Source organism: Propithecus coquereli, unplaced genomic scaffold, assembly GCF_000956105.1.
Source record: "Propithecus coquereli isolate 6110/MARCELLA unplaced genomic scaffold, Pcoq_1.0 Scaffold1, whole genome shotgun sequence".
Classification (NCBI taxonomy): domain Eukaryota; kingdom Metazoa; phylum Chordata; class Mammalia; order Primates; family Indriidae; genus Propithecus; species Propithecus coquereli.
Window position 1 is genome coordinate 2,040,681 of NW_012133857.1, and position 23,521 is coordinate 2,064,201.

At 39.9% G+C, this 23,521-nt stretch overlaps 1 protein-coding gene across 1 annotated transcript in view; it reads left to right on the forward strand.

Moving 5' to 3' along the window:
* DLEC1 (deleted in lung and esophageal cancer 1) overlaps nucleotides 1-23,521 on the forward strand; it is a 71,060-nt gene that overhangs the window by 14,487 nt on the left and 33,052 nt on the right. Inside the window, exons 7-11 of the mRNA XM_012647309.1 lie at nucleotides 16,605-16,692; nucleotides 17,336-17,509; nucleotides 18,301-18,437; nucleotides 20,126-20,218; nucleotides 23,136-23,226. Coding sequence (XP_012502763.1) covers nucleotides 16,605-16,692; nucleotides 17,336-17,509; nucleotides 18,301-18,437; nucleotides 20,126-20,218; nucleotides 23,136-23,226 — 583 coding nt within the window. The remainder of the gene's footprint in view (nucleotides 1-16,604; nucleotides 16,693-17,335; nucleotides 17,510-18,300; nucleotides 18,438-20,125; nucleotides 20,219-23,135; nucleotides 23,227-23,521) is intronic.

Consider the following 23,521-nt stretch of genomic DNA (forward strand, 5'->3'; position numbering starts at 1 on the left):
GCTACTCGGGAGGCTGAAGCAGGAGGATGGCTTGAGCTCAGGAGTTTGAGGTTGCTGTGAGCTAGGCTGACGCCACGGCACTCTAGCCCGGACAACACAGTGAGACTCTGTCTCAAAAAAAAAAAAAAATCAATAAATAAATACTTCAATCAGCATCTCTAACAGATAAGGACTTTTACAGAGTAACCATAATACCATCATCACACCCAGCAATATTAATAATGATTCTTTAATATCAACTAATATTCATCCATGTCTGATCTTCCCCCATTTGTTCAAAAAAGGTCTATTTACAGTTGGTTTCTTGAATCAGAGTCTAAACATTGTACTTGATTAAAGTATCTCTTAGTTCTCCTTTAGTTGATAATAATTCCTCCTCTACCTCCTGCTTTTTTAAAATGCCATTTATTTTTTGAAGAAATTGCAATTTCTTACGTATTGGATTTGGCAAATTGTGTTATTATGGTGACATTAAACATGTTTATTCATATTCCATATTTTCCATAAATTGGTAGGTAGTTAGATGTAGAGGTTTGATTAGATTCAGGTCCAATTTTTTTTTTCTTTTTTGGCAAAAATACTTCTTTGGTGGGACTGTGTATTTTGTATTGCATTCTATCAGGAGGAAGCATGGTATCTGAGTTCCCCGTTATCAGTGATAAATGGTGTCAGGTGTTGTAAGCATGATTCATTCTTTATAAAGTTCTTATCAATCTTTCACTTAATGGTTAGCAGCCTAGATGACTGCTAGATAACTGTTGCCCAGATCCATTTTTGCTTAAATTAGGGGTTACAAAATGGTGATTTCTAATTCTATTTTCCCTTCTGCATTTATTAGCTGTCATTTTCTATTTTAAAAAAATTTCCCTCCAGCTTTTATTCATATATCTCTTCCTTGTACTCTCCTTACCTCTATAGGCAACTTTTTCTGTTAGTTTGGGTCCTTCTATTGTTTCTTTTTAGAACCATAGCAAATATGTATATATATTTGAATCTCTTCTCTTTCTTACTGTCCTCTGCACCTCAATGGTATATCCAATGATTCCTGCAAGAGCAGTATGTACAGACTCTCCTCATTCTTTTTTCCCAACTTCTTTCTTAATGCTAACCTCGCACCGTCCTGGGGAATCAGGTCAAGACCAAGCTTAGCAGTTGCCAACTCCACTTACCATGTGCAAAGACAACTAGGCTTAATGATAATAGTCCCTTCACACACATGTGGATTGTACTTTACAGTCTAAAGAGCACTTGCATATTCACAATTCTTCAGGAACTTCTCAACCACTCATGGCAAAAGTAGACCGACATGGCAGCTCTATATGCTAAACGTTAGAGGAAGCATTTTGCTTACTCCTGGAACTTAACAGTGATGTATTCTCTTTTGTACTTCTGTACCTGGCCATCTTGCTTCAAGGACGGTTGGAGAAGTTGCCAAAGACTCAGAGGAAGGGAGCTAAAATCATTTCAATTGGGGAGTGGAACAGGGCAAGGGAGAGCTGCTCAAGGACATTTGGGAGACATTTATCTGCATGACTTGAAGCCTGTGCTTGGAGCCTGGAGATCCCGAGGCTGTAGATGAGGTGGACACAGACTGCCAAGGAACAGTCTTTCTTCCCGTCTTTGCCTGGTGTCTACTGTGCATCTCTTTGATCTTGTATAGTTATCACCTCTTTGGAAAGTCATCCTAATGACATAATTTTATATTTATCTTCACCACTAGTCTGTAAGCCCTACAAGGACAATAATTATTTCTGGGTTTATTATCACTTTATTACCAGTGCCTGGCATATACTAGGCCCTTGGCAAATATTTGCTGAGTGAATTACATGAATACTTGGATATGGGTCTGCCCCTCAGCCCTGCCTACTCCTGAAAAGGTCAATCAAGAAACTTGCCTTATTTTTACACACACACACACACACACACACACACACACACACATAAACATACACACGTATATAAATATATAAATAATGTGACTTCCCAAGGGATTTTGATAAGTTAGTGAATGACAACTCACAAATGGGTTAGTGAGATATTTATTCCTTTAGAATGTTGCTAAACATGAAAAATGCTTAAATATATGGGAGAGTGTATGTAAAATGTTAAAGTGCAAGATAAGGATTATGACTGTGGGCTGGGTGCGGTGGCTCACGCCTGTAATCCTAGCAATCTGGGAGGCTGAGACGGGTAGATTTCTTGAGCTCAGGAGTTTGAGACCAGCCTGAGCAACAGCGAGACCCCATTTCTACTAAAAATGCAAATAAATTGGCCAAACAACTAAAAATAGAAAAAATTAGCTGGGCATGGTGGCGCGTGCCTGTAGTCCCAGCTACCTGGGAGGCTGAGGCAGGAGGATCATTTGAGCCCAGGAGTTTGAGGTTGCTGTGAGTTAGGCTGACTCCATAGCACTCTAGCCCGGGCAAGAGAGTGAGACTCTGTCTCAAAAAAAAAAAAAAAAAAAGGGATTATGACTGTGAAATCTGGGCACATATGCCTAGTACACAGAAAATCATACATAATTAGTATATTTCAGGGAGGGACATAGGGCATCGGTTTTGTCATAAACTTATATTAATACTAATAAAACTTTTTAAATTTAAAAATGCATATGAATGAGAATTAGGTAGCTTACTGTTGCAGAAAATGACAAGGAAAGAGAGAAGGCTACAATGAACTCTGTGGTGCTGGATTATAGGTGGATGTGTAAATATGGATTCATGGTTTAAAAATATCTGTGTGTATGTATGTATACACACATATGGACAGATACAGGAGTAAACGTAGATGTTATGTGAATGTGTAAGTTAGTATACATCCATATATTTCCTAGCTGTATTGGCTAAGAGGGATAGAAATAGTGACACTCTAGTAGCAGTAAGCACACCTAGTGTCCAGATCTTGATTTCTAAATACCATTTTCCAATAAAAGGAACCAGGGGTCCTTGGAGAACTAGTTGATTCCAAAGTTGAAGCAAGGAAAATAAAAGATGAACCTAGAGCATCTCGTGCTACCGAAAAGTAAGGAAATGCTAAAAAAGAGAGAGAGAGATGGAGGTGGGGTTCGGGGGCATGTCAAAAGGACACAGAGCTCCCAATGGCCAAAGTTGGAACAATTCCAGCAACAAAATAAATAATGATCATATTGGATTATAGCCCAAAGAATAAAATAAATATCCATGAGTCCATATTGATATAAGTAAATATATGAATTAATAAATAAATGGGGGAAAAGGGAAAACTCTTTGTTACAGAAGAATTCTGATCAATAATGTGGAAAGAATGAGAGAAATAAAAAATCACCATTGAATACCACACTAATAATTTCTGCAGGCAAGAAATACCAATGGGTTCTACAATTAGTGGGTAAAAGTTTAAGTAGAAACAGATAATTTTATAGTCTCCTCCTCATCAAATCTTTAGTGGTTACAAAAGTAAAGGCAGTAACTGTGCAGTGGAGAATCCTGAAACACACCACTTTAACCAAGTGGTTAAGGAAACATCACCACTGACAAGACACATCAACACCATATACACCCATATGATATGCTGAGAAGAGCAAATTGCCTCTCTGGTATTCTGCCCAATAGTGTATAATCTCAATCTAATCCTGAGGAAACATCAGACCCAAATTGAAGGGCATTCTAGAAGGACATGTTATGAAATAACTGACCAGTACTCTTTAATAAGTCTCAAGGTCATGGGCAACAAGAAAGGACTGAGGAGCTGTCGCAAAGAGAAGGAGACTGAGAAGCCATGCCAACCTGATGGAATTTCATATTCTGGGTTGGATCCCTAAGCAGAAAACGAATGTTAGTGGGGAAACTAGAAAAGCCCAGATAAATTCTGTGGTTTAATTAATATATTGTGCCAACCTTAATTTTTTAGTTCTCACCATTGTTCTTTTGTTATGTAAGATGTTAACATAAGGGGAAGCTGAATGAAGAGTATATGAAAACTCTCTGGATTATTTTTGCAACTCTTGTAAAACTAGTATCTCAAAATAAAACATTAAACATATGTGTATATTGGGGACACTTAGTTACAGTTAGGGCCATCTACCAAAAATGAAAATTCTGGAACTGAAATTAAGTAGAACAGCTTAACAGCAGATCAGACACAGATGAAGGGAATACTGGCACATAGGTCAGTAGAAATTATGCAGGCTGAAATATAAAGAGAAAAAAGATGGAAACATACAGAAAAGAGAATTTTAAAAAATAGGACATAGTAAACAGGTCTGTTGTGTAACTGAAGTCCCAGAAAGAGAAAAGAGAGAGAATGGGCCAGAAACAATATTTGAAGAGATAATGGATGAGAATGATCCAAAAGGAATGAAGACTATCACACCATAGAGTAAAGCACTAGCAACCCTAAGCAGAATAAACTAAAAGAAAATCATACCTAGGCACATTACTGTAAATTTATGCTATAAACCAAAGAAAAAAATTTAAAGCATCTAGGGAAAAAGACCCACTGCCTTCTAACAGATGCTAGAAAATTTTCAAATGTAAACTTCAAAGTGATGAAAGAAATAACTTTCAATCCATAATTCTAAACCTAATAAAATATTTTTCAAAAATGAGGATGAAATGAAGACAGTTTCAGACAAACAAAAACTGAGATAATTTATCACCACAAGACCTGTTGCAAAGAAGAAATGATACCATATGGAGGCAGAGAAATGCAGGAGGGAATGAAAAGCAAGAGTAAGAGTAAGTTTGTGGAGAAACAGAAATTAACAGTATAAAATAATAATTATAATAATGTAGTGTGCTACTTAAAATATAGGTAAAATTAAAGGCATGAAAACCGAACCCCCAAAATGGGTGGGGTTAGTGGAATTAAAGTGTTCTAAGATCCTTGGATTATCTTGGAAGTGTGTAAGTGCTAATTTATACAACTTTAATAATTCAGGGATACAGTCAGTCCTCCATATTCATGGGTTTTGCATCCATGCATTCACTAATTCATCCGTGCATTCACCAACCACAATTGAAAATGTTTAGAAAAGAAAAATTCCACAAAATTCTAAAAGGCAAAACTTGAATTTGCCATGCAGAGTACTACATTGAATCTATGAGAATGAAGTGATACGTAGGCAGTACATATCATTCATTATGTACATAGATATGTACACATGGAGAATGTACCTAGGCTATATGTAAATACTATGCCATTTTATATTAGGAACTTGAGCATCCTCGGATTTTAGTATCCTTGGGAGGTCCTGGAACCAATCCCCCACAGATATGACTGTACCTGTTGTTATCTCTAGGGTAATCACTAATCAAATAGTAAAATAATATAAAAGTAACAAACTAATAGAGGGAGAAATGGATTTTATAAAATTCTTGATTAATTTAATAGAAGGCAAGAAAGGATAGAAAAAGGAACATGACTGGTAGTACAAATAGAAAATAAATAACAAGATGGTAGATTTAAACCTAAATTTATCAGTAATTACATGAAGTGTGAATGGATTGCATACTCCAATTAAAAGAGAAGGGTCATTAGACTGCATAGAAAAATAAAAATCACTAAACACTGCTTATATAAGATAACGTTAAAGTAAGGATACAAAAAGATTGAAAATATAAGAATGGAAAAAGATATATCAGACGAAGTTTAACCAAAAGACAACTGATATGGCTATACTAATATCAGAGAAAGTAGACTTTAAGGCAAGAAGCATTAATAGATTTCATAGTGATCAAAAGTTTGAAACCCCATCTAAAAGACACAACTATTTAAAATCCATATACACTAATGACTTAGCCTTAAAATATATAAGCAAAATTTTACAGTACTAGAAGGAAAACAGATACAATAGAAAACATGTAGGAGATTTTAACATTCTTTCAAAACTTAAAGAACAAGTAGACAAAAAAAATCAGTAAGGACGTAGAAGAATTGACAATATAATTAACACACTGCACCTAGTTGAGTTACATATAAAACACTGCACTCAGCAATTGCAGTATATATTTTCTTTTCAAAGTGCACATGAAACATTTACCAAAATTATCTGTGTGCTGGGTCATAAACAATTGTCAAAAATTTCAAAGTATTGAAAGCATATAGGGTTTGAACCCAGTGGGCTTAATATGGAAACCAGTAACAAGAATATAACTAGAAACCCCCTATATATTTGGGAATTAAGCAACTCATTTCTAAGCTATGAGTCAAAGAAGAAGTCATAATGGATAATGATTAATTTTAAATAGTACATCAAGGCTTGTAGGATGCCGCTAAAGCCATGCTTACAGGAAGATATATATACTTATATTTACACATTAGAAAATAGATAGTCTGAAAATCAGTTAACTAGGTATACATCTCAAAAATTAGAAAAGAATAGTAAATTAAACCCAAAGAAATGGGAAGGAAGGAAATAATAAAGACAAGAGAAGACTTTAATGAAATAGAAAACAAATGTATAGTAGTAGTGGCAAAGCCCAAAGTCAAAGATTAATAAAACTGATAAATCCCTGGCAAAATTGATCAAAGAGAAAAGAGAGAGGTATAAATCACAAATATCCGATAGAAAGAAGACATCATTACCAATCCTGCAGACATTAAAAAGATAACAAGAGGTTTAGGAACAACTTTATGCTTAGAATTTTAATATGTAGATGAAATAGACAAATTTCCAGGAAGGTATAATTTATAAAACAAGTACAATACAAGAAGAGATAAAATATTAGCACTGTCCTACATTACGACACTGAATCTATAATTTAAAACCTCACAATGTTCTAAAATTAAATTGTGGTGATAGTTGAACAATTCTGTGAATATACTAAACATCATTGGATTATATATACACTTTAAATGGGCAAATTGTATGGCATGTGAATTATACTTCAATAAAGCTCTTTAAAAACAACAACAACAATAAAAAAAAAAATCCCACAAATAACTTCAGGCCCCAGTGGCTCCAGTGGATTCTTTCTAATGAAAGAAGAAATGCAACAATATTATACAAACTCTTACAGAGAATAGAAAAAAAAAGGGAACACAATCCAACTTATTTTATGGGACAAGCATAATCTTGATTTAAAAATCTGAAAAAAAATTATAAAAAAGGATAAACTTTGTCCTGAGCAGAACTGTAGAATTCCTTAACAAAACGTTAACAAACTGAGTTCAGCTTTATATAAAAATGATAAACATCACAACCATCTTGGTTTGATCTAGCAGTGTAAAATTAGTTTAACACTTGCAAAGCAATTCGTATAATTCACCACATTAACACAATTAAGGAAGGGAACTGGTATGGTTATCTTTTAATAGATGGAGATAAAATTCAATACCTATTCATGATTTAAAAAAAAAAGCTATTAGAAGACTCCATATAGCCAAAGACACCTTAAGCAAAAAGAATAAATTGGGAGGCATCAATTTACCAAACTTCAAGCTATACCAAAAGTCTATAGTAACCAAAACAGCATGGTGCTGGCACAAGAACAGAGACGTAGACCAGTGGATCAGAACAGAGAACCCAGATTTAAAACCATCCTCATATTGCCATCAATCTTTGACAAAGCAGACAAAAACATACACTGGGGAAAAGAAACCCGATTCAATAAATGGTGCTGGGAAAATTGGATAGCCACATGTAGAAGACTGACACAGGATCTGCATCTCTCACCACTCACAAAAATCAACTCAGGGTGGATAGCAGACTTAAACATCAGGCGTGAAACCGTAAGAATTCTAGAAGAAAATGTTGTCAAAACTCTTATAGACATTGGCCTAGGCAAAGAATTTATGAATAAGATCCCCAAAGCAATCACAGCAACAACAAAAATAAATAAATGGACCTGATCAAATTAAAAATCTTCTGCACAGCCAAGGAAACAGTCATTAGAATGAATAGACAACCTACAGAATGGGAGAAAATATTTGCATGCTATATATCCGATAAAGGGCTGATAACTAGAATCTATAAAGAACTCAAACAAATCAGCAAGAAAAAAATCAAACAACCCCATTAAAAAGTGGGCAAAAAACATGAAGAGAAACTTTTCAAAAGAAGATAGACTAATGGCCAACAAACATATGAAAAAATGCTCAACATCTCTAATCATCAGGGAAATGCAAATCAAAACCACAATGATATCACTTAACTCCAATGAGAATGGCTTTTATCAGAAAGTCCCAAAGCAACAAATGTTGGCATGGATGCAGAGAGATAGGAACCCTTATACAGTGTTGGTGGAACTGCAGACTAGTACAACCTCTATGGAAAGTAGTATGGAGATACCTCAAAGAACTAATAAAAGTAGAACTACCATTTGATCCAGCAATCCCACTACTGGATATTTACCCAAAGGAAAAAAAGACATTCTATAAAAAAGACACCTGCACTCAAATGTCTATAGCAGCACAATTGACAATTGCAAAGATGTGGAAACAACCATCAGTACATGAGTGGATTAATAAAATGTGGTATATGTACACCATGGAGCTCTACTCAGCCATAAAAAATGGTAAACTAATACCTCTTGTATTAACCTGGATGGAACTTGAGACCATTCTTCTAAGTGAAGTATCACAAGAATGGAAAAACAAACACCATATATATTCACTATTAAATTGGAACTAATCAATCAACACTCATGTGCACATATGATAGTAAAATTCAATGGAAATTAAGCAGGTGGAAGGGAGAAGGAGGGGCTGGGTAAATTCACACCTAACAAATACAATGCACACTATCTGGGAGATGGGCACACTTATAACTTTGACTCAAATGGTACAAAAGCAATTTATGTAACCAAAACATTTGTACCCCTGTAATATTCTGAAATAAAATTTTAAACGTACATTTAATCCATTTGCAAAAAAGAATAGAAAAGTCCCATTAAAGCATCACCAGTTTATGTTGTTAAATAGCATAGTTAATTGTTGGACTCTGTACATAGGATAATCAATGATAAAGAATAAAGTAGAAAAGAATAATGATTAAAAAAACTCTTAGCAAACTAGAAATAGAATATACCTGGCTGGGTGTGGTGGCTCACGCCTGTAATCCTAGCATTTTGGGAGGCCAAGGTGGGAGGATCACCTGAGAGCTCAGGAGTTCAGCCTGAGCAATAGTGAGATCTCATCTCTACTAAAAATAGAAAAAGTAGCCAGGTGTTGTGGCTTGTATCTGTAGTTCCAGCTTCTCGGGAGGCTGAGGCAGAAGGATTGCTTGAGCCCAGGAGTTTGAGGCTGCAGTGAGCTGTGATGATGCCACTGCACTCGAGCTGGGGTGACTGAGTGAGACTCTGTCTCAAAAAAAGAATAAAAAATACCTTTTATAATTTTATAAAATGTATCTACAAAAATAAAACTGTCATTATTCATAGATGACATGATTGTGTATCTAAAAAATCCAAATGAATCTATAAATAACTTATTGGAATTAATAAGTGAATTTAGTAAAAGTCTTTTGATATAGAGCCAATATACAAAAACCAATTTTATTCCTATGTACCAGAGAAAATTATTATAAAATGAATTTAAAACATAATAGTATTTACAGTGCATAAAATCAAATTTAGGAATAAATTTAAATAAATACGTGTAAGACTTTGATGGAAAACAAAAAAACATAATTGAAAGAAATTAAAGGAGACCCAAATAGATGGGTAAATATACCCAGTTTTGTGCTAAAGACAAGTTATATTAGCCTGTGAGAGCTGACCATGCACATCTTTTCCCAACTCCAAGCTCAGTGATATCGCACCATGGAAATCAGCAAGCACTACCAAATCAGGGCTTTCCCCTACTCCCAATAGTCAGTTGTTAAATACTAGCACACTGCTGAATGAATATACTATATTCATAGATTGAAAACCTCATTAATAGGGAGATGTCAGAGAATAATTCAGAGGTGTTAGTTATCAGCATGCTCATTTGAGAAATAATAGTCAATAGAATGTTGTCAGTGAGCAAAGGCAAAAGTAGCATTTATAACAGAGGGGGAGAGAGGAAGATGTAGTCTGGAGACAGTGAATCTCGTTTGCATATTTTTGTGGTAGCGAAGAGGCCAGTTGGGCAGTCTGTCCTTGTGCAGGTTGAATAAGGGTATCAAAACAACGTCAGGGTTTTTAAAATGAATTTTCTAGGAACTTGTGAAGTTAACTGTGGAATGTATGTGGCAGCCTGTGTCTTCCAGTGTACTGTCTTAGTATCTCTATTTCATAATAGTTAGGCCAGGTCTGCACCATTTCTCTCATCAAAATTTCTCAACTCACCCCATTTGGGCCAAAAGTTCCTGAAGGAGAGGATTTAACCATAAGGGCTTTAGTTACACTTATTGGATATCATTATTGGATATCAATTTGATATTGGCTGTATAGCAACATTTAAACATGTGAATATCAAATGGGAGGAAGGCACAATATATGAGGGAAATTATAAATATTTTAAGAAACATTTGGAACCTATTGTGTATCCAATTTTTTGATCAATGTAATCAAGAGAATTTGGTCTATTTTAGTGAAGTAATTGGTTTTTTCCCTTGATTAATTGATGTTTTCATCTTTTTCAAAATATGTATCCAGGAACTATAAAATGTATTAGCTATGGTATAGACTGCATTTTGTTGGTCAATATTCAAGGGCATGTCTGCTATTTAGAATCATTCTAAATAATGAAGTATGTTCATTTAGCCTAAAATGAGTTATTTCATTTAATGGCAATATTCATTTTGCTTCTGAAATTATCCCATATTTGTCCAGTGGGAGCAAGTTGTTTCCAAGTTGTTTCCTGTGTTCTTTTGACATCACCTAGCATTTTTTGAGCACTGAGCACTTCTTTACATTTTGGCATTCAAGATGTTCCAGGTTCATCTTATACTTTTTTTATCCCAGTTCTGAAATCACTTTCCAAGAAGCCCTGATTCCTTTTAATAGGAATGGTAATTAGAAACCAAAGTCTAAGCACTAGGTCTGTTCATTGTTACTGGGGTATCATGGCTTCCAGGTCCTTTCAATGAACAGACCTGGGGGAAAATGGTAATTTTATAGGTTCAACCACGTATGGGCATATGTATGTATACACGCATACATGGATATGTACATATACATACATATTTAAAATCATGAATTCATACTAATACCTCTAGTTACAATCTAGTTCCACAGTGCTTTCTCCTCATTCTATACTTGTAGCTCACTTCTTCTATAATCACCCAAGAATCTTAGAATAAAATGCTATTTCTGGAAGTCTCTGCATGTGGTGCCTTTTTAGAGAGCCTCAGGGTTAGCTCTCCAGGGCAAGTGTATGTCTAATTGTAGAATTCCAAGCATTTATACACTGAGAGGCATATATCCCAGATGTATTATATTCTGGAACTTAAGAACAGTATTTGCAGCTGAAAGGACTTGATTGAAAAAAAGAAACAAAAAAGTACTTGAAATGGTCCTTTCCTGCATGGTCTTAAGGGCAATTTTCATTGGTGTCTCTTTTTAAAATTTTAAAATTTATTTTATTTTTTATTGACACGTAATAATTTTATACCTATTTATGGGGTACATGTGGTATTTTGATACATGCATACAATGTGTAGTAATCTAATCGGGGTATTTGAGATACCCTAAATGTAAAACATTACCTGAAACATTTAGCATTTCTTTGTGTTAAGAGCATTTCAAATCTTCTCTTCTAGCTATTTTGAAATATACTTACTGTAATATACTATTATTGTTAACCGTAGTCACCCTACTGTGCTATCGAACATTAGAACTTACTCCTTCTATCTATCTGTATGTTTGTACCCATTAACCAACCTCTCTTAGTCGTCTCCCCACTTCCTGGCCTCTGGTAACTATCATTCAACCTAAGTGTCTACCATTAGATGAATGAATAAAGGAAATGTGGTGCATATATGTATATATAAAATATATATATATATATAAAGTATATACACACACACACAATGGAGTACTATTCAGCCACAAAGAAGAATGAAATCGTGTCATTTGCAGCAACATGGATAGAACTGGATGGAGGTCATTATGTTACATGAAATAAGCCAGGCACAGAATGACAAATATTGCATGTTTTCATATGTGGGAGCTAAAAAGGTGGATCTCATGGAGGTGTCGCCTTTACTATATTTAGTATTCCAGTTACTTACAACCATCAAACAAATTGCCCCAAGACTTAGTATCAAATAGCCATTGGCTTGCTGATTAGATAAAACACAGTGAGGACAATTTTGCTCTATGATGTCTGGGGCCTCAGCCAGATGACTAGGGTGGAACTGTCTGAAGTCTCATTCACTCACACATCTGGTGGTTGATGCTGGCTTTTAGCTCAGATCTCAGTTCCTCTCTCTGTGGCTTCTCCCCAAGGCTTCTCCACATAGGCTAGTTTTGGCTTCCTCAGAGCATGGCGGCTAGTTTCCCCAAAGCAAACCTCCCCAGAAAAGAAAGGCAGAATAAAGTTACACACACACACACACACACACACACCCTACTGATTAGGTGTAGCAAGGTTCTAGAAGAGCATGTTAAACCAGAAATATTGCTGTGGCTGTTTTTGGAAAAAGCAATCTGCCATAGTTTATTATATGATTGAATTACATGTAGTGATGTCTCTTAGAAGTGCAGCTGGGCATATAAATGTATATATAACAGTTATTTACCCAGTTAAACTATAGAATTTAAGGATAAAAACATTTTCAAATTTTCAAAGTTTTTAAAAATTTATGTTCTATGCATCTTTTCTGAGAAAGCTTCCAGGGAACCTGCTCCCCTAATAGAAGTAAGTAAACCAAGAAAGAAGAAGGCAGGGAATGGGGAAGCAAAAAACCCAATGTAGAAGAGAGATGAAGGAAATCCCCAGGTTAATCACTGTTAAGGGATTTTGCAGTTATTATGGTATTGCTGCAAACCAAATTACCCCAAAGCTTAGTCACTTGAAACAACCGTTTTGTCATGCTTACAGATTCTTTGGGTGAGAGATTTAGACAGGGTACAATGGGAATGGCTTGTTCCAACAACGTTTGAAGCCATAGGTGGGAAGAATCAGTGCCTAGGAGTGACATGAAATTGGGGGCTGGAATTATCTGAGGCATTTCACTCACATGGCAGTTGATGCTGGTTGTAGCTAGGCAGTTAAGGCTTTTTGCCAGGGTACCTACACATGGCTTCTCTGTATGGCCTGGGCTTCCTCACAGTATGGTGGCCTCGCAGTAATCAGACTTTCTACATGACAACTCAAAATGAGCATTGAGCTTCTCAGTGACTATCCTAGCAGCAAGCAAGATGGAAGTTGCATCACTTTTTACAACCTGATGTTGCAAGTTACACAGTACTACTTCCTCTGCATGCTTTAGGTTACAAGAAGTCACTAAGGTTGGCCCAGATTCAAGGGGAAAATAAATAGACTTTATCTCTTAATGGGAGGAGTATCAGAGAGCTTATAGATGTGTCTTAAAACTGCCGCAGGGGTTGTCCTGTATGATAACTTAGCAATAGGTGCAGCGGGCAGCTAGCCCAGATCGCAAGAGGTCAGATGGCTCTAGGAGAGGTTTATTTATGGAGGTGACATTGATAAGAATCCCTTATACATTTGGACATAGTGGGAACAGATTTATAGAGGAATGTAGAGGGACTAAATTACTGATAAGTATATAGCTAACAAAATAATTAGTTGATCATTAATTCCAGGAAAACCAAAAATTGTACAAGAGAGGGAAAGGAATTGTAGTTTACCTCCTGCTCAGCTGTGAATAGCCTTTACTTAATAACTCTCACATGAACATGAATTACTATCTAACCAGTAGTATGACATAGCCATATTGGGCAGATGGGGAAAGGAAGTCGTGTCATACGGCAAGTTGGACGCGAAGAGCAGGGAGTGAATATCCATATCATCCATCCATAATTAATGCCTAAAACTAAAAAACAAGTAGTATGCTATTTGGAGACATGGACATAAATACCAAAATAATTGCTAAAGGAGGAACGAGTGTTTGCCTTTGGGGAGTGGGCAATGGCAGGGTGGGGGCCGGGGGAAGAGGGCAGGATTTCTTTTTTCAAAACCTTATAGAACTCTGACTCTTTAAACTATGTGGCTGTCTATCTTTGATGAAAATAACTTTTTAAAAAAAGCTTTCCACAAAAAGTAATACTAGGCCCAGATCATTTTACAGGTATATACCACCAAACATTTAAACTAATCCCTATTTTACGTAAACTGTTTCAGAGACTAGAAAAAGAGGGAATGTGCCTTTATTATTAGGTAATGAGCTTAATTACCTTGACACCAAATAAAAAACATAAGCCAGTCTTGCTTAAGAACATGCAGAAATACTAGGTAAAAAACAGTAAACCAAATCAAACAGGAAAAAAAAATACACGAACACACGCACATATACACAGGAGCAAATTATGTGTAACCCAGGAATCCAAGGAATGTCTTCACAGTGGGCCTTGAGTTGGCAGTTGGCTGCCCTCAACCTATCATTTTTTCCTCCAAAGCTTCCAATGCTGTTAAGGAAAGCCAGCCCTCGCCACAATCTTTATAATTATCACTGTCCCAAACCTTGCAGTCACCGCAGCTACCATGTGTTCCACTGCCTGACCTTCCACCTGCACCTCATTTCAGTTGACCACTAGGAAAAGCCCTAGTAATCATGACGACAGCATTCCAGGGTCCTCATGCCCTACTTCCCACCAGCTAGAGTTCTGATGGCCGCCACGCTGGTGAGCAAGCCAATTCCAGAATTGCACCCTAAGGGTCTGCTGTTTTAGGACCTTTCTGATGCCAACTGCCATAGCCTAAGTTTCCTGTAAAGCAGACCCTAAGGGGATGCTATTGTGTGCTAGCATATACAATTCCAGTGAGGAGGGGTAAAGGGGAAGGAAGGAGGGAAACCCAACATGAGAAGGTATTATTGAGCTGACTGCCATTAAGTGCAAGTGATTATTTCGTCTTGTGGGACATCCCCTAAGAAGTCATATAAACCACTGGCTCCTGCCTTTCATTGGTTGGAGATTTGCCCTGTGTGGCTGGAGCAAGGCTCTCTTGAGGCTGCCTCAGCTGACATGAGGAGCAGATGCTGCTGGGAGCACCTTGATCTGTAATGACAGCAGTGGCTGCAAGTAGCTTCACAACCACAGGAACAGCGCATACTCTTGTTAGGGCCGGTCCATGCACATGTGTAGAAGTGAAGATACAAAACTCAGTTTAGTATCCTCTCTATATGGAAGATAACTTAATCCCCACCTTACTCTGTACCCCAAACAAAACACTTTCCAGCAAAGATCTCAAGGCAAAAAAAAAAAAAGCAACATTTTTTAGAAGAAAATATAGGAAGTATGGAAAGATTTCTTGAAACTGAAGCACAAACCATAAAAGATTGGTAAATTTTCTATTCAAGTTTTGGAAACAACATCAAAAGACAATACAAGTTTACAAACTTAGAGATGTTTATAACATATGCCTTAAAGAATTGGTATCCAGAATATATGAAGAACTCCTACAAGTCAACAAGAAAAAGACAAACCACACAATGGAAAATGGTAAAATGATGCGAATAGACAGCTCACAGAAGAGGAAACCCAAATGGCAAATAAACATACAGAAAGATGCTCACCATCATTAACAATGGAAAAATGAACATTAAAACCATCACATGGGCCTGGTTCACAGATGTGTAGATGCAATGTGTGATGCTGGCCAAAAATGGACTTAAATGCTGATTTAGGAACACAAACCTATCAATAAAAACGTGAGGACATACATAGATTTTTACGTGACGGCGAGCTGCCACAGGACTTCAACTGCTTTTGTAATGTTTTATTTCTTAAGCTGGGTGATAGAAACATGGCTTTTGTCATGCTATCATTTATACATTTTTTTAAGTATAAAATTTCACAAAATACTAGCTAGGCACTGTGCTGGGTGCTGTTGAGGGTTAGTTCCTGGCCACGCCCTTAGGGGGTCTCCCAGTCTGGGGTAAAGGGAAGAGAAAGTGGAGGGAAGAGAAAGGGGGCTGGGTGCGGTGAGTGGTGGAGAGAGAACCAATTGCAACCCCAGCATCCAGGTGCCCATAACACCCCTAGACTGCGACCACGGGCAGAATGGCTCAGAGGGTTGTGTGGGGAAGAAGACAGTGAGTAAGAGGTGACATGGGCAAAACTTTGGAGCCAGACATCCTGGGCTCAAATCTCAATACTTTTGCTTACCAGCTATGGTGCCTCTTTGAACTTTCTTCCGCTGAGATATAGAGACAGTTCCCAGCTTTTCCGGTTGTTGTGCAGTTGAGGAGGCATAGATCAGGTGCTCAATATATAGTAGTGGGTATTTTAAACAACAGGACAAAGAAGAGGTCAGAGGGATTCCCACCTTCATTTTTACCGTGTATTTTATTTTTTACTACGAAACCTTCTGAAACAGACAAAAGTAGATAGAATGGTATAATGAATCCCCAAGTGCCCACCAGCCAGTTCCAACAGTTACCGGCGCGTGGCCAGGCTTATTTCACTTATACCCCTACCCTCTCTTCCCATATTACTTAAAGTCAATCCCGGACATCATATCATTTTGTCCACAAAAGTTGCTGTCTAAAAGTGATCACCTTTACCTTTGAGCAGATGGTAATCGCGCTGCAGAACACCACCTCGACCAGCCGCTACCTGCGAGTCCTGCCGCCTTCCACCCCACACTTCGCTCTGGGGTTGGGTAAGTTCAGTGTGGTAGTTGCTAGACTGCTTCACAATTATTTGCTGGGCTTCCTGCCAGTCACTGGCCCACCTGGCCCTCAGCTGACTCCCGCCCGAGCTCAGGCCCGAGTGTTCCGCAGCAGTCCCTGAGGCCCCTCACACTCAGCCGGCGGTGAGGTCTCAGCGTGTTGACAGCTCCTTTCTCCTGCTCACTAGGCACTGGCTCTGCCATCTCCCCACCCTCATGCCGCCACTGCCCTCGGTCAGGCCTTCCTTATTCCTTGCTTAAACCCCTGCAGCAGCCTCCCTGCCAGCCGTCCTGCTTCGGGGTCACAGTGTTTGTCTCAAGAACTGTGATCGTGTCACCCCTGCTTAGAAATCTCAATGGGCTCTCTGCTGCCCTCAAATAAATTCTAAGCCATAGGGCCTACCTAACCGTTCCAGGTGGACCGTATCACTGCCTTGGGGCCCTGGCATTTTAACCTGAGTCCCTGCCTTCTCAGCCTGCTCCCGCCATGTGCACTGGCGGTTCTGCCATCAGCATGGCCTTGGCCCAGAGGCATTTACTCATAGAGCCAGCCCCAGCTGCAGTTGGTGTCTGAGCCCAAGCCCTGGTGGCTGGCTGGTCTCTGATCCTCACTTGAGGCCTTTGTCATGCACAGGGATGTTTCCAGGAAAAGGTGGAATGGTGGCTCCTGGAATGACCTGCCAGTACGTTGTCCAGTTTGTCCCTGACTGCCTTGGGGATTTCGATGATTTTATTTTAGTCGAGACCCAGTCAACCCACACGCTTCTGATCCCCCTGCAGGCCCGGAGGCCACCCCCGGTGCTGACATGTGAGTGTGTGCTATACCTTCCCGTGGCTTCAGGTAGGACTGGGGAGTCCCCATAAGGACTGTCTGCCTCTCAGGTCCCCTTTGTGGCAGCACACAGCTTGGTCCTCTTGGGCAGGCGCCCTGGGTCCTGAGGATGAACTGCTAGCAGCCTCTGTAGTCTTCCACAGTGTCAGGCCATAATTGTCCTGCTTGCTTTTGGGTCTTTCTAGTGGAGGTTGACTTACAGCAGGGGAGGAGGCCATCAGTCCCTCTAACCAACATAGATTTTGCTGGCTGTGGACACCCCTGAGTGGGCCCACGCCACACCAGGCAAGGAAGAAATGCCTGGGCACTCCGAGGAGCCCTCAGCAGATGTTGTCTCTTATGGCAATAGGCGTGAGCTGCCTTTAAAAGCTGGCTTCGGCTGAGCTCCCTCAGTTACAAGCTTCTTTGGCTGAGCACAGGCTGGAAGTTGGATCTCTGACCCCTCTCACTTCTGCCACAGCCTGATGGCCATGCTGGGTAGCCCTGGCTGAGGCTCGAGTCCACGGCGGGTGCTGACTTCTGCTGCTGTGGCCAGGAGTGGATAGAGTCTCATGCACTACTGCCATGTGACCCAGCAGCAGCCCGGGCAGAGGCCAAGTGGGTGCAGCAGCCAGGGCATGTTCCCACTCATCCTCTCTGCTCAGGGTGCTGGGCTGCCCCTTCCACAGCTGCCCTGAGCTCTGCCTGGACTTCAGGAGAACCATGACAACAAGGCCTATTCAGCGTGTCCTGTTCTTTCTCTTGTACATCTTTTCCTATGGCTGCAGTGTCACCAGTGTTGGACTGTGGTTACTGCCTCATTGGGGGAGTAAAGCTGACCAGATTCATCTGCAAAAATGTGGGCTTCAGTGTTGGCAAGTTCTGCATTATGCCCAAAAAGAGCTGGCCGCCACCAAGTTTCAGGGTGAGTGATCACAAAGTGCTAACTGGAAAAAGAGAAAATCCATCAAAGGAAATAACCCTCAGAGGGACTTACTAGAGTGCACCTATGATTGCAAACACACAGAAAGAGAATGTTGCAGCCTCTCTGTGCAACTGGCATCACGTGAATGAGAATGAATGTGTGTGGGAACCAGTGCTGTAGCTCTGGTTATGTCACTAATACCTGCACAACCCTGGGCAGTTGTATTACCTCTCTTACCCTTTAAGTCCTTGCTCAAATGTTACTGCATTCACTCATTCAGCCCATTCTTATCGTAGCAAATGTCTGAATATATCAGAGGTTACAAATTGGCAGCTCTTTGGCTGAATTCTGCTGGTATTCATTTGACACAATGCTTCAAAACATTTTTGAGCCACCATTTTCAAAATAGGGAGATTCACATAAAAGTCTATATTTCCAATCTCTTTGGAAAATTGGAAGATGTGCAGGCCTAGACCAGGACTCACAGTGACCCTGTTGGCCAGGGTTGGGAGGCAGGGCCTGTGCACTCTGTTCAGTTTGCCCATCTTCACACCCCACCCCAGAGCATCCCCAGCACTGAGACCACCCATCATCATGCTCACACCTTTATTGTTCTTACAATAGATATATTCCTCTGTGCCTATGTGTCCAGAAAACAAGCTACAGATCCAGAGGACCACATGTTCTAAGGAAGACATTTCACTTATTTCTGTTACCTGCCAGGGTCTTGTATACATGGATTTGTGTCCCTGGCATACTAAGTGGCTTCTTGTGTTGGCACTGGGGCTGCAGCTCTGCTGACAAGATGGCAGCTGCCCTCCCAACTCAGGAGCTTATAGCCAGGGGTAGGTGGGGGATGGAGGCAGAAGCATACACTGGCACCCACGGCACAGGGTGCTGTAGTTGAGAAAGGACAATGTGCTTTGGGAGCCCAGGGGAGGACCTTGTCAGCCCACCTCCTGAGTCAGACTCTGTCATACACCTCCCACTTTGTGTCCTAAGTACTTGGCAATGGTATTTCTTGTACATCCTGCCAGCAATCAGATCTTTATGGATGTTCCATGACTTACTTGTCTTTAACCTTCAGAACCTCATCTGGTGCCTGGTGTCTGGTTGTCTTAGTGCATTCTGTGTTGTTATAAAGGAATACCTGAGACTGGGCAATTTCTAAAATATAAGAGGTTTATTTGGCTCACAGTTTTGCAGGCTGTACAAGAAGCATGACACTGGCATCTGCGTCTGATGAGGGCCGCAGGCTGCTTCCACTCCTGGTGGAAGGCAAAGGGGAGCTGGCATCTGCAGAGATAACATGGCGAGAGAAGAAGCAAGTAGGGGGAGCAGGCTCTTTTTAACCAGCTCTTGGGGGAACTAATAGAGTGAGAACTCACTCACCCCCAAGGGAGGGCATTGATCTCTTCATGAGGGCTCTGCCCCTGTGACCCAAACATGCCCCACGTCCAATATTGAGGATCAAATTTCAACATGAACTTTGGAGGGGACAAACATCCAAACCATAGCACTGGTGATGGTTGAGTAAATGCTGAACAAATGAGCCTCAGTTGGGCTGGATGATCCTTAAAATCCTTTAAATTGAAAAATGGATGTTTGGAGGAGAGAAATTTGTAATCTGAGCACTGGATTTTATAATTTCTTCCACGCTGTTGTGTAATCTTCTGCTTTTCTTTAAGGCCGTTGCAACTTTTGGCTTTGTTGAGCAACTTCCCTTTGGAATCTGGCCTTCAGTGTTTGAGCTGGCCCCAGGGTATGCCACATTAGTGGAGGTAGGTAGTTAGACATTGCCATATATATATATTTCATCCTCCTTATGATGGGTTATGGCTGTTTCCTCAACTACTTGCATGATTGCATTTGCCTCTATGTCTTAAAGACCCAAATGTCCACTCCTATCCCCGGTCCCAGCCTTAGTCATTTCTGGGTAGGTGCACATTCTTGCATTCTGTAGGGTGATGTCATTCGATTGTCTTATGATCTCTCTCACAAAACAACAGCAGACAGTCCAAGTATTGCCATCACAATGCCTGAACATTGCTTGTCCATACCTGTAGCCTGAGAGTCACCTCCACCAACATCTAAGCTGCTTCCAAGCTCCTCCCTTGGTTCTTCAATCTCTCTCAGGCCCTCTCTTACCCTATCCCACCCCTCTACCATCTGGGGCAGGTTGGGTCTGCAAGGCCCACCCATAGGCCAGGCTCTCTGTCCTCTTGGTATAGCCCAAGCCTTGTCAGAGCCTTGTTAAGGCTTCAAGGAATTGGGGCTGGTCTTCCCTGGATGCCCCCCTCATCCTATCCTCCTGTGATCTCCAGGGAAAGGAAAAGAGTAGCAGCAGGATTCTTTGGGGAGCAGTGAAGGAGTCAGGGGAAGTTTTCCCCTGTGCATTCCTTGTGTATTTTGTTTATTGGTTGTTTGGGGTTTTGTTTTTAAACTTATTCATGGTTCCAAATACGAAACAAATTCATGTGATTGGAAATTCAAAAGATATGTATATGTAAACAGTGAAATGTTCCCTTTTACCCCAGTTCCTCAGCCACCCAGAGGCCACACCTGACCAGTTTTCTGAGTGCCCTTCCAGAGATATTCTATGCCTATAAGCAACTGCACGTGTGTTTTTTCTTTCCGTTGTTTCCATTTTCCCCCCAGACACAGAGGTGACCACTTTGTACTCTGTTCTGCACCATGTGTTGTGCATTTAACACTGTAGCTCAGAGGTCATTCTCATATTTTTTTGTAACTGCCTAGTATTCCACTGGGTGAATGGGCCATAATTTACTTTGGCCGTTCCCTACTGATGGGCATAAAGATTCTTTTAGCTCTCTGGCTATTTCAGCAAATAATTTAAACATACCTCAGCCTGTCCCAAGTGTGAGTCTACCCATAGACTTGAAATGGATTGAAATGGAAATCCTTGAAATGAATTTCCTGATTCAGGGGTCTGTGCTCTCACAATTCTGATCCATGTTGCCAAAATCCCCACCAGGTGGATTGTACCAGTTTATACTTCCAACAGCAATATGTAGGGGTGCCTGTTTCCTTACACCCTTGCTAATACAGTGTTACCAAACTTTAAAAAAACTGTTATCATTGACATTTTTAAACATATACAAAAGTAGAGAGACTAGTTTAATGATCACTCATGTATTCACTACCCAGCTTCAATAATTATCAGCTGTTGGTCAATCTTATTGCATCTACACCCCTCCAACTCCCTCAACAAATCCTCACCCTGCCCTTCCTAGATTATTTTGGAGAGAATCAAAGCATAATGTAATTGCATTTGTCAGAGGGAAAGTAGACTCCTATCTCTAACCAGATACAAAAATCAACTCAAAATGGATTTAACACTTAAATGTAAGACTTGAAACTCTAAGACTACTACAAGAAAACATGGGGGAAAATCTTCATGACGTTGGTCTGAGCAATGATTTTTTGGACCTGACCTCAAAAACACCAGCAACAAAAGTGAAAATAGACAAATGGTATCACATCAAACTAGAAAGCTTTTGCACAGACAAGGAAACAATCAACAGTGAAGAGACAACCTACAGAATGGGAGAAAATGCTGTATTTACAAACCATACATCTGATATAAGGTTAATATCCAAAATATATAATGATCTCAAACAACTCAATAGCAAGAAAACAACCTGATTATAAAAATGGGCAAAGGGACCTGAATAGACATTTCTCAAAAGAAGACATACAAATAGCCAACAGGTATATGAAAAATGTTCAACATCACAAATTATCGGGGAAATGTATATTAAAACCACAACGAGATATAACCTTATACCAATTAGAATGGCTATTACCAAAAAGATGAAAGGTAAGTGTGGATGTGGAGAAAAGGGACCCTTGCACACTGTTGGTAGGAATGTAAATTAGTACAGCCATTACTAAAACAGTATGGAATTTCTTTAAAAAATTAAAAATAGAACTACTGTATGATCCCGTAATCCCACTACTGGGTATATACCCAAAGGAAATTAAATCAGTATGTCGAAAAGACATCTGCACTCCAGTGTTCATTGCAGCATTATTCAATATAGACAAGATATGGAATCAACTTAAGTGTCTGTTGACAGATAAATAGATAAAGAAAATGTGATGTCTGTACATAAACGAATACTTGTTAGCCTTGCAAAGGAAGGAAATCCTGTCATTTGCAACAACATGGATCAACCTGGAGGACATTATGCTAAGTGAAATAAGCCAGGCACAGAACGACAAATACTGCATGATCTCAGTTATAAAAAATGGACCCCATAGAAGCAGAGAGTACAATTGTGGTTACCAGGGCTTAGGGAAAGGGAGAGCTTGGGGAAAAAATAGAAAAAAAATCGTTGTATTTATGACAGTTAACTTTTTGCTCTTTGCCTGTATGATGAGTGAAAATCTGTTCTTCTGGATGGTTTTCATTTAAATTTCTTTTACTGTGAATGAGGGTACACCTTGCCATTTGTTTAAGTGCCATTTATATTTTCTCTGTGAACTTTCCCTTTCTATCCTTTGAGCAAGCTCCCCGCATGGCTCCAGGGGTGGAGCCCAGGCTGGAAACTCCAGCCTTCAGGGTAAGGTGGGCAGAGAAGAAAGGGAGGGGTGTGTGTCTGAGAAGAGGAGGGTGGGAGGTGGGGCTGGAGGCCCTTTAATGGGAGGTAACAGAACAACCCTTCTCTCCCCCAGGTCTTGTTCTTCCCAAGGAGCCTAGGGAAGGCAGAGCAGACCTTCATCATCGTGTGCGACAACTGCCAGACACAGGAGCTGGTGATCGTAGGTGGGCTTGCGTGTGTTCCCAGGCAGGGGCAGGGCTGGAGTGGCTGCCCCAGCTACAGGGTCCACCCACTGCACTAAGGTCAGCAGCTGCACAGCTGCGCCCTCTCTGTACCAGGGAGCACAGTGAGGGGGTGCTGCAGCCTCCAGGCACCTAGGTCCAGCCTTGGGCCCGTCACTCCGGTCTGACCTTGGAGACCCATGCCAGCATGGCCTCCAGGACAAGCCAAGGAGCCTTGTAGTGAGAGACAGAGAGAAACCTGGGGTGAAATCTTTCTTTGTTTCACTTTGAAACTCAC